The sequence below is a fragment of the Lepus europaeus genome, chromosome 4, assembly GCF_033115175.1.
Source record: "Lepus europaeus isolate LE1 chromosome 4, mLepTim1.pri, whole genome shotgun sequence".
Classification (NCBI taxonomy): Eukaryota; Metazoa; Chordata; class Mammalia; order Lagomorpha; family Leporidae; genus Lepus; species Lepus europaeus.
Window position 1 is genome coordinate 166,253,364 of NC_084830.1, and position 12,015 is coordinate 166,265,378.

Sequence of the window (12,015 nt, forward strand, 5' to 3'; positions counted from 1 at the left end):
CACAGAGGACAGACACAGGGGACGGCTGTCACCATCACCCCACCTCACAGAGGACAGACACACAGGGGACGGCTGTCACCATCACCCCACCTCACAGAGGACAGACACACAGGGGACGGCTGTCACCATCGCCCACCTCACAGAGGACAGAGACACAGGGGACGGCTGTCACCATCGCCCCACCTCACAGAGGACAGAGACAGGGGACAGCATTCACCATCACCCCACCTCACAGAGGACAGACACAGGGGACGGCTGTCACCATCACCCCACCTCACAGAGGACAGACACAGGGGACGGCTGTCACCATCACCCCACCTCACAGAGGACAGAGACAGGGACGGCTGTCACCATCGCCCCACCTCACAGAGGACAGAGACACAGGGGACAGCATTCACCATCGCCCCACCTCACAGAGGACAGACACAGGGGACGGCTGTCACCATCGCCCCACCTCACAGAGGACAGAGACAGGGGACAGCATTCACCATCGCCCCACCTCACAGAGGACAGACACACAGGGGACGGCTGTCACCATCACCCCACCTCACAGAGGACAGACACAGGGGACGGCTGTCACCATCGCCCCACCTCACAGAGGACAGAGACACAGGGACGGCTGTCACCATCGCCCACCTCACAGAGGACAGACACAGGGGACGGCTGTCACCATCACCCCTACCTTTCTGATGAGGACAGAGACACAGGGGACGGTTGTCACCATCACCCCACCTACAGATGAGGACAGGCACAGGGGACGGCTGTCACTGATATAGATGACAGCTGGTGGAGTTCCCAAAGGGCCCAGGCACCCAGCCGAGTGGCCCAGAACTTCTGCACTGTGATGGATCCACAGCCTCCTGCAGCTACAAGCATCTCACGTGGCCACTGCTGATTGGTCTGCTGTTCACCAGCCCCACCCACCATGGACCTGTCTGAGCACACCTAACCTCCCCATGTAACATGGGCTCCATCTTAGGCCCCTGCTGACTGGTCCCTGGCTCTACCAACTCCCTGATTTGTTCACATAGACTACCTCATTAGCATGGACTTTGACCCCTAGAGGCAAACTTTATCCTTTGGAAACCGCTAAGAATCAGAGCTAGGAAGTCCTGGCCCACCCCATGTCAGCTGCCTGTGGCTGATACAAGAACCCCACCGTGAACAGAAGTTCTTGCACAAGCCCTACAGCTGGGTCGTGGCGCTGCCGTTTCTAAAGGACCCAGTGAGGTGCAGTGCATGGCACAGCCGCTCCTGCCTGAGGCACCAGCATCCCACACAGGCACCTGCTTCAGCTCTGAGTCAGCTCCTGCTAATGCGCCTGAGGAAGCAGCAGAACCGGCCCACGTGCTTGGGTCCCTGGCCCAGGTGGAGAACCTGGAGGAAACTCTGGGCTCCTGGCTTCAGCCTGACCCAGCTCTGGCCGTGCAGCCATCCACGGAGTGAACGAGCAGGTCGACGATTTCTCTTTCTTTCCTTCCCACCCACAAACACTCTTCTATAACTCTGCCTCTCATAAAATAAATCTTTAAAAAAAAAAAGATAAAGAAAGATCCGCTGGAAAGAAGAATCTGCCCCACTTCTTGGGGATGACCCACAGGCCTGAGCGGCTGCAGCTGCAGAGTCCCTGCAACACTGCCCCACCTCACCTCACAAAGCACATGGCCGACAGCATTCTCCCCCAGCTGACAGGCAGCAAGGAGACCACACACACGACCCCAGCCCACAGAACTGAGTTCTGCAACCACCTGGATATGCTGCAAGGAGAAGCTAGCAGATCCCAACAGCATCCCCCACCACTTCAACCTGAGACCCAGGAGGGAGGACTCAGCCACTCCACGCCTGGACCCCTGCCTTCCAGAGCTGAGAGCTACTAAGCCAGCCTTGTTGAGCTACTACACGTGTGAGCCCTCTTCCCTAGCAGTGAGCACACACAGCCCTCCACGCTCCTCCTGAGCTGCTACACGTGTGAGCCCTCTTGCCTAGCAGTGAGCACACAAGCCCTCCATACTCCTCCTCCTGAGCTACTACACGTGTGAGCCCTCTTCCCTAGCAGTGAGCACACAGCCCTCCACACTCCTCCTGAGCTACTACACGTGTGAGCCCTCTTCCCTAGCAGTGAGCACACACAGCCCTCCACGCTCCTCCTGAGCTACTACACGTGTGAGCCCTCTTCCCTAGCAGTGAGCACACACAGCCCTCCACGCTCCTCCTGAGCTACTACACGTGTGAGCCCTCTTCCCTAGCAGTGAGCACACAGCCCTCCACACTCCTCCTGAGCTACTACACGTGTGAGCCCTCTTCCCTAGCAGTGAGCACACACAGCCCTCCACGCTCCTCCTGAGCTACTACACGTGTGAGCCCTCTTCCCTAGCAGTGAGCACACACAGCCCTCCACGCTCCTCCTGAGCTACTACACGTGTGAGCCCTCTTCCCTAGCAGTGAGCACACAGCCCCCCACACTCCTCCTCCTGAGCTACTACACGTGTGAGCCCTCTTCCCTAGCAGTGAGCACACACAGCCCTCCACACTCCTCCTCCTGAGCTACTACACGTGTGAGCCCTCTTCCCTAGCAGTGAGCACACACAGCCCTCCACACTCCTCCTCCTGAGCTACTACACGTGTGAGCCCTCTTCCCTAGCAGTGAGCACACAGCCCTCCACACTCCTCCTGAGCTACTACACGTGTGAGCCCTCTTCCCTAGCAGTGAGCACACACAGCCCTCCACGCTCCTCCTGAGCTACTACACGTGTGAGCCCTCTTCCCTAGCAGTGAGCACACACAGCCCTCCACGCTCCTCCTGAGCTACTACACGTGTGAGCCCTCTTCCCTAGCAGTGAGCACACAGCCCTCCACACTCCTCCTGAGCTACTACACGTGTGAGCCCTCTTCCCTAGCAGTGAGCACACACAGCCCTCCACGCTCCTCCTGAGCTACTACACGTGTGAGCCCTCTTCCCTAGCAGTGAGCACACACAGCCCTCCACGCTCCTCCTGAGCTACTACACGTGTGAGCCCTCTTCCCTAGCAGTGAGCACACAGCCCTCCACGCTCCTCCTGAGCTACTACACGTGTGAGCCCTCTTCCCTAGCAGTGAGCACACAGCCCTCCACACTCCTCCTGAGCTACTACACGTGTGAGCCCTCTTCCCTAGCAGTGAGCACACAGCCCTCCACACTCCTCCTGAGCTACTACACGTGTGAGCCCTCTTCCCTAGCAGTGAGCACACACAGCCCTCCACACTCCTCCTGAGCTACTACACGTGTGATAGCACACAGCCCTTCCGTGTTTTTCACGTCTAAACACAGTGTAGCGCTCAAAGCTACCTTGTGACCATGAGTACACAGCACATGGAGAACAAATGTGCTCAGCACACCTCAAACCGAGAGCCCACATCCTCGTGAAGACTGCCTGAGGCCTCCAGCAGTGGCCTCCCGGCGTCCACACTCCTCCTGGAGAGAAATGCCACACACCCCTGTGCTTCCGTGCCCTAGAACCACCCTCGGAGCTAGGCTGGCCTTGGCACAGCTTGGCACGAGACACAGAGAGAAGAACCTTCAGGGCCTCCCGCAGCCAGAGCCTAACAAGCCTTGAAGCTTCTGAACTGTGGGAGGAGGGTCAGCATAGAGTGCCCACGTGAAGCACAGCACCCCACAGAAGAGAAGGCGTGAGACCGGGACAGTGCAGGGCAAACAGAAGCTGAAGACATGGGGAGGCAAGGACGGACCTGCCCATTGACCCGGCCTGAATCACTGCCTGGGGGCTCAAACTCATGGTTCATCTCTGGACTCTGCATTACCAAACAGCAGACAACCACACAGCCCTCACAGGACAGCGAGAATGGCCCAGACCGACAAGAGAACAGTACCTCGAGGCCTGTCCCAGAGGCACTGGCAAGCATCTGCCTGATCACCCACCTGCCACGTCCAGGCGGAAGGAGACCCGCTGGCCCCCGGCCTCGCAGCTGTACTCCCCGGCGTCCGCCTGGCCCGCCTGCTGCACCACCAGCCGCCGTGTGCAGCCCGCGGCCTCCACGCGCACCTTCGAGCTCGAGCTCAGCTTCTTCCCGTCCTTATACCACGTCACCTGCGTCTGGGCCTGGGCCACCTCGCAGCTCAGCGTGGCGCTGGCCCCCGCCTCGGCCTGGACCTGGCTGAGCGCCGGCTGCCCCTTGGCAAACACCACCTTGGGCTCTGGGGACAGACAGAGGATGCTCACGGTCAGGCTCCAGGTCTCAGAAACTCTTAGCGTGCTCAGGCAGCCCTGGGATCAGCGGCCTCCATGCAGTCTCAGGTTTGAGCAGGTAGAGGGATGCACACGGGGCCCAAGATCAGACCAGGGAAGAATCTGAACAGCATCGGCAACACACAGTGGTGTTCAGGATCCAAGTGCTGTACTTCTCCTTACAATAAAACCACCGGGTTTGTCGCTGTGGCTAATTGGATAAAGCTGCCGCCTGCAGTGCCTGCATCCCATAGGGAGTCCCGGCTGCTCCACTTCCCATCCACCACTCTGCTATGTTCTGAGACAGCAGTGGAGGATGGTCCAAGTCCAAACAGTGAGCATCACAAACTCCATCATTAAAAACAGGCTGAATGCGGGTTGTGGCCCAGCCCAGTAAACCACCACTGCCAACACCAGCACCCCATGCCGGAGCACCGGCTGCTCGGCCTCCCATCCACACAGGAGACCTGCGTGCAGCTCCTGGCTCCTGGCTTCACCTGGCCCAGCCCCAGCTGTGGCACGCATCTGGGGAGTGAACCAGCAGATGCAACACCTCATTCTCCCTCTCCTGCTCTCTCTCTGTGTCTTCCAAATGAGTCAATGAACACATTACTAAAACAGTTCCTTAATGTTTATACCAACGGTGACAGCACTGGCACCTCTGGGCACCGGCATCAAGAGGGAGCCACACACCTTCTGGGAAGCCAGCAAAAGGTGAAAGCCAACAAAATTAACCAAGGGAAACAACAGGTCCCGAGTCCGAGCCTCTCCTGGCAACTGCTGCAGCCCTGGGTGGCAGCGTGAGGGGACTGTGTGGACAGTGCAGAGCTCAGAGCCCCGCCCACCCACGGAGCTCAGGGACCAGCAGCTCCTGGGGCGCCCTGGCTCTCTGAGCCCAAGCTCAGAGACCTCATCTGATTGTTTCCAGCTGCACACCCAGGCAGCCTCTTGGAGCTTGTGACTGACAGCAGGGGGCGCACTGACTCAGGTGACTGAGCAGATGGCTCCCAGAGATGGCCACCCAGGGACACAGGCCCCAGGATCAGCCAGCACCACCAAACCAGGGGGCAACAGATCGTGGGGGTCTCCTCGGGCCAGCAGTGGACTGCGTGCTGGGCGGCGGAGAGTTCAGGAGGGTGCAGAGAAGACAAGGAGGAAGCAGGCCCAGAGCACAAGGCACAGCCGGGGGACCCTCCATGGGGCTGGGTCCTGCTCTGCTCTCTGGGGGACCCTCCGTGGGGCTGGGTCCTGCTCTGCTCTCCTGGGAACCTCCGTGGGGCTGGGTCCTGCTCTGCTCTCCTGGGGACCTCCGTGGGGCTGGGTCCTGCTCTGCTCTCCTGGGGACCTCCGTGGGGCTGGGTCCTGCTCTGCTCTCTGGGGGACCCTCCACGAGTTATGGTCCTGCTCTGCTCTCCTGGGGACCCTCAATGGGCTGGGTCCTGCTCTGCTCTCCTGGGGACCTCCGTGGGGCTGGGTCCTGCTCTGCTCTCCTGGGGACCCTCAATGGGCTGGGTCCTGCTCTGCTCTCCTGGGGACCTCAGTGGGGCTGGGTCCTGCTCTGCTCTCTGGGGGACCCTCCACGAGTTATGGTCCTGCTCTCCGGGGGACCCTCCACGGGTTATGGTCCTGCTCTCCTGGGGACCTCCGTGGGGCTGGGTCCTGCTCTGCTCTCCTGGGGACCTCAGTGGGGCTGGGTCCTGCTCTGCTCTCCTGGGGACCTCAGAGGGGCTGGGTCCTGCTCTGCTCTCCTGGGGACCCTCAATGGGCTGGGTCCTGCTCTGCTCTCCTGGGGACCTCCGTGGGGCTGGGTCCTGCTCTGCTCTCCTGGGGACCCTCAATGGGCTGGGTCCTGCTCTGCTCTCCTGGGGACCTCAGTGGGGCTGGCTCCTGCTCTGCTCTCCGGGGGACCCTCCACGGGTTATGGTCCTGCTCTGCTCTCCGGGGGACCCTCCACAGGTAATGGTCCTGCTCGGCTGGGGGACCCTCCGTGGGGCTGGGTCCTGCTCTGCTCTGCAGGACCAGACCAAAAGATCAGCTCAGAGCTGAATTTCTGGCCCCTCCTCTGCTTGCTTCCCTGGAGGAGAGTGTCCAAGCCTGGAGGTGCAAGAGATGGAGACCTCCCGCTGCCAGGGCTGCGGAGGGGACAGGACAACCTACCCTGGCTGGCAGAACACAGGGCCAAGGAGTGGGGCGCTCAGCATAAACCACGGGGCCCTACGCTGACCACACAGCAGCACTGTGCAAATGCTTAGGCAGAGGCAGGAAATCGTGCCATCAGATACGCATGAGGAGCCAGAAAGCAAGGAGCAACGTGATCTGGACTACGAAATGCACGGATGTTTGACAAAGCGCTGGCGTGGAGGCAGAAGAACATCCCTCCTGGACCAGGCAAGGGGCACCCACACCACAAGGTGACAGCAGAGACCCTGTCCCAGCCCGGCACAGGTCCCACCACCCAGGACCCACCTGCGACGTCCAGGCGGAAGGAGACCCGCTGGCCCCCGGCCTCGCAGCTGTACTCCCCGGCGTCCGCCTGGCCCGCCTGCTGCACCACCAGCCGCCGTGTGCAGCCCGTGGCCTCCACGCGCACCTTCGAGCTCGAGCTCAGCTTCTTCCCATCCTTGTACCACGTCACCTGCGTCTGGGCCTGGGCCACCTCGCAGCTCAGCGTGGCGCTGGCCCCCGCCTCGGCCTGGACCTGGCTGAGCGCCGGCTGCCCCTTGGCAAACACCACCTTGGGCTCTGGGGACAGACAGAGGATGCTCACGGTCAGGCTCCAGGTCTCAGAAACTCTTAGCGTGCTCAGGCAGCCCTGGGATCAGCGGCCTCCATGCAGTCTCAGGTTTGAGCAGGTAGAGGGATGCACACGGGGCCCAAGATCAGACCAGGGAAGAATCTGAACAGCATCGGCAACACACAGTGGTGTTCAGGATCCAAGTGCTGTACTTCTCTTTACAATAAAAACACCTCCCCCTGCACAACCCAGGCACCCCTCTAGAAGGAAAAGTCCAATACCTGGGAAGAAACTCAAACTGCAGAGAAACAAGGAAACTCCAGGAGCCAGAGTAAGTGACACAGCCTGACATGTCAGGGGCCTCAGCAGGGGACACGCGTCACTTCTCACTGCAGGGGCTCAGCAGGGGACACACCTGTCACTTCTCACTGCAGGGGCTCAGCAGGGGACACACCTGTCACTTCTCACTGCAGGGGCTCAGCAGGGGACACACCTGTCACTTCTCACTGCAGGGGCTCAGCAGGGGACACACCTGTCACTTCTCACAGCAGGAGCTCAGCAGGGGACACACCTGTCACTTCTCACTGCAGGAGCTCAGCAGGGGACACACCTGTCACTTCTCACTGCAGGAGCTCAGCAGGGGACACACCTGTCACTTCTCACTGCAGGAGCTCAGCAGGGGACACACCTGTCACTTCTCACTGCAGGGGCTCAGCAGGGGACACACCTGTCACTTCTCACAGCAGGAGCTCAGCAGGGGACACACCTGTCACTTCTCACTGCAGGAGCTCAGCAGGGGACACACCTGTCACTTCTCACTGCAGGGGCTCAGCAGGGGACACACCTGTCACTTCTCACTGCAGGGGCTCAGCAGGGGACACACCTGTCACTTCTCACTGCAGGGGCTCAGCAGGGGACACACCTGTCACTTCTCACAGCAGGAGCTCAGCAGGGGACACACCTGTCACTTCTCACTGAAATCCGGCTACTAAACCATCTGCTGAGCTTTGAGATTCCAACTTCCAGGGTGGTTGGGGTGGCAGTGGGTTGAGCTGTCTCTTGGAAGCCCATCACCTACATCACTGTGCCTCAGAGCGAACCCTGCCTCTGCTTCCAATCCACCTTCTTGCTAATGTGCACCCTGGGAGGCAGCAGGTGATGGCCCAGGTTTCTCAGTCCCTCTTACCCACGTGGGTTCCCAGATGGAGTTCCTGGCCCCAGCTTCAGCCTGGCCCTGCCCCAACTGTCATAGGCATTGTGGAATGAACACATGGGTGGGAGATCTCTCTCTCTCTCTCCCTCCCTCCCTCTCCCTCTTTCATCTCCCACCCTCCCTCCTTCTCTCTCTCTCTGCCTTTTAAATGAATAATTCATCCTCTAAAGCATAAATAATTCCAACTTTTACACTTTTTCTCTCTTGGAACCCCACGTGATCCTTTGCCCTCACAGAGCCTCCTACACTCTGCCTGCTTCCTTCCTTCCTGTTTGCAGCCACTTTAACCGTAATCTGTAGTCGATCTGATCACCTGTGCCACCATAATTCCCCTGGGGCTGACAGTAGCATCTGCTGCACCTTGTCCTGTGCTTCCTATTTCCCATCAATGAGCTCAGATATCTGCAGCTGAGACACATGTGCTGGGAACTCCGAGGTCCAGGATGAAGGTGTCAGCATGGCCTTCAAGAGTGACCCTATGGGGCCGGCACCATGGCCTAGCAGGTAATTCCACTACCTGCAGGGATGGTTCAACATTCGCAAATCAATCAATATAATATGTCACACTGACAAACTGCTGAACAAAAACCATATGACTATCTCAATAGAGGCAGAGAAAGCATTTGATAAAATACAATACCCTTTCATGACGAAAACTCTAAGCAGAATGAGTATAGAAGGAACATTCCTCAACACTACATGGCAATTTATGACAAACCCATGGCCAGTGGCTTATTGAATGGGGAAAAGCTGGAAGCATTCCCACTGAGATCCAGAACCAAACAAGGAGGCCCACTCTCACCACTGCTATTCGATATAGTCCTGGAAGTGTTAGAGCCATTAGGCAAGAAAAAGAAATCAAAGGGATACAAATTGAGGAGGAGCAAGTCAAACTATTCCTCTTTGCAGATGACACGATTCTATACATAGAGGATCCAAAAGACTCCAAAAGAGACTACAGGATCTCATGGAGGAGTTTGGTAAAGTAACAGGATATAAAATCAGCACACAAAAATCAACCACCTTTGTATACAGACAATGCCACAGCTGAGAAAGAACTTTTAAGATCAATCCCATTCACAATAGCTACAAAAACAATCAAATACCTTGGAAAAAACTTCACCAAGGATGTCAAAGATCTCTATGATGAGAATTACAAAACATTAAGAAAGAAATAGAAAAAAGATACCCAAAAAATGAAAAATCTTTCATGTTCATGGATTGGAAGAATCAATATCATCAAAATGTCCATTCTCCCAAAAGAATTTTACAGATTCAGTGCGATACCAACCAAAATACCAAAGACATGCTTCTCAGATCTAGAAAAAATGATGCTGAGATTCACAAGGAGGCACAGGAGACTTGGAATAATTAAAGAAATCTTATACACAATAACGAAGCCAGAGGCATCACAATACCAGATTTCAGGACATACTACAGGGCAGTTGTAATCAAAACAGCGTGGTGCTGGTTCAAAAACAGATGGTTAGACCAATGGAACAGAATAGAAACACCAGAAATCAATCCAAACATCTACAGCCAACTTATATTTGACCAAGGAGCTAACACCAATTTCCGGAGCAAGGACAGTCTATTCAACAAATGGTGCTGGGAAAACTGGATTTCCACGTGCAGAAGCTTGAAGCAAGACCCCTACCTTACACCTTACACAAAAATCCACTCAACATGATTAAAGATATAAATCTACAACCCGACACCATCAAATTATTAGAGAACATCGGAGAAACCCTGCAAGATATAGGCACAGGCAAAGAATTCCTGGAAAAGACCCCACAGGCAAAGGCAGTCAAAGCCAAAACTAACAAACGGGATTACATCAAACTGAGAAGTTTCTGTACTGAAAAGAAACAGGAAAGTGAAGAGGCAATCGACAGAATGGAAGAAATTATTTACAAACTATGCAATCGATAAGGGATTAATAACCAGAATCTACAAAGAGGTCAAGAAACTCCACAACAACAAAACAACCCAGTTAGGAAGTGGGCAAAGGAATTAAACAGGCATTTTTCAAAAGAGTAAATCCAAACGGCCAACAGACACATGAAGAAATGTTCAGGGAAATACAAATCAAAACCACAGTAAGGTTTCACTTCACCCCAGTTAGAATGGCTTTCGGGCCGGTGCTATGGCATAGCAGGTAAAGCCACCGCCTGTAGTGCCGGCGTCCCATATGGGTGCCAGTTCGAGTCCCAGCTGCTCCACTTCTGATCCAGCTATCTGCTATGGCCTGGAAAAGCAGTGGAAGATTGCCCAAGTCTTTGGGCCCCTGTACCCATGTGGGAGACCCGAAGGAAGCTTCTGGCTTCTGGCTTCAGATCAGCGCAGCTCTGGCCATTGTGGCCATTTGGGGAGTGAACCAGTGGATGGAAGACCTCTCTGTTTCTGCGTCTCCTTTTCTCTCCGTGTAACTCTGATTTTCACATAAACAAATAAAACTTTTTTAAAAATAATGGCTTTCATACAGAAATCAACAAACAACAAGGGGCTGGCGCTATGGCACAGTATGTTAACGCCCTGGCCTGAAGCGCCAGCATCCCATAAGGGTGCCGGTTCGAGACCCGGCTGCTCCACTTACTATCCAGCTTTCTGCTGTGCCCTGGGAAAGCAGTAGAAGATGGCCCAAGTCCCTGCACCCCTACACTTGCATGGGAGACCCAGAAGAGGCTCCTGGCTTCAGATCGGTGCAGCACCAGCCATTGCGGCCAGCTGGGGAGTGAACCATCGGATGGACAGCCTCCCTCCCTCTCTCTCTCTCTCTCTCTCTCTCTGCCTCTCTTCTTTCTGTGTAACTCTGCCTTTCAAATAAATAAATAAATCTTAAAAAATAAAAATGCGGCGGCTGCAGTAGCCATTGGGGGGGTGAACCAACGGAAAAAGGAAGACCTTTCTCTGTCTCTCTCTCTCTCGCTGTCCACTCTGCCTCTCAATAAATAAATAAATAAATAAATAAAATAGGAGCAATATTTTAAAAAAAAGAAGTCAGCTTGGAGATATCTCAGAAATCATAATATAATTTTAACATACAACCCAGCCATCCCACTCCTCGGTATTTTCCCAAGGGAAATTAAATCAGCAAATAAGAGTTATTTGCAACCCCATGTTAATTGCAGCTCAATTCACAATAACTAAGACATGGAATCAACCTAAATGCCAGTCAATGGAAGACTGGATAAAGAAATTCTGGGATATGTATACCATGGAATACTACACAGCAGTAAAAAAAAAAAAAGATACCCAGTCATTAGCAATAAAATGGATGAAACGGGAAAATATCTCATACTTAGTGAAACAAGCCAGTCCCAAAGGAACAAATACCATGTTCTCCCAGATCTGTGAGAACTAATAGAATCCCTGGAAGGAAACTGACATTTCATGATGCAATGACTTTGAAAAGCCCTTGTCTCAACTGTTGAGGAAGTTTTTTGCCATACAATTTGCTGAACTCTTTATGTAGTATAGAGTTAATCGTATGTATAAACTTAATTGAAAAGTCGTATAAACTTAATTGAAAATAGATCTTAGTAAAAAATAAGAATGCGAATAGGGGAGGGAGGAGAAGGGTGGGAGTGGGAGTACAGTGGGAAGAATCCCTCTATTCCCAAAGTTGTATTTATGGGAAAAAAAAAAAAAGCCAACACCTGTGAAGCCAGCTTCCCATGTGCGCACCCGTTCGTGTCCCAGCTGCTCCACTTCTGATCCAATTCCCTGCTGTGGCCTAGGAAAGGCGCAGGAGATGGCCCAAGTGCTTGGGGCCCTGCACCCACATAGAGACTCAGATGGAGCTCCTGGCTTCACCCTAGCCCAGCTCTGCTGCAGCCATCAGT

General features: G+C 54.9%; 1 protein-coding gene across 1 annotated transcript in view; it reads right to left on the reverse strand.

Annotated features, from left to right (window-relative positions):
* Positions 1 to 12,015, reverse strand: part of LOC133758139 (obscurin-like) — a 132,339-nt gene that overhangs the window by 108,594 nt on the left and 11,730 nt on the right. The window contains exons 11-12 of the mRNA XM_062189359.1: positions 6,690 to 6,965; positions 3,917 to 4,192 (exon numbers count right to left, since the gene is read on the reverse strand). Coding sequence (XP_062045343.1) covers positions 3,917 to 4,192; positions 6,690 to 6,965 — 552 coding nt within the window. The remainder of the gene's footprint in view (positions 1 to 3,916; positions 4,193 to 6,689; positions 6,966 to 12,015) is intronic.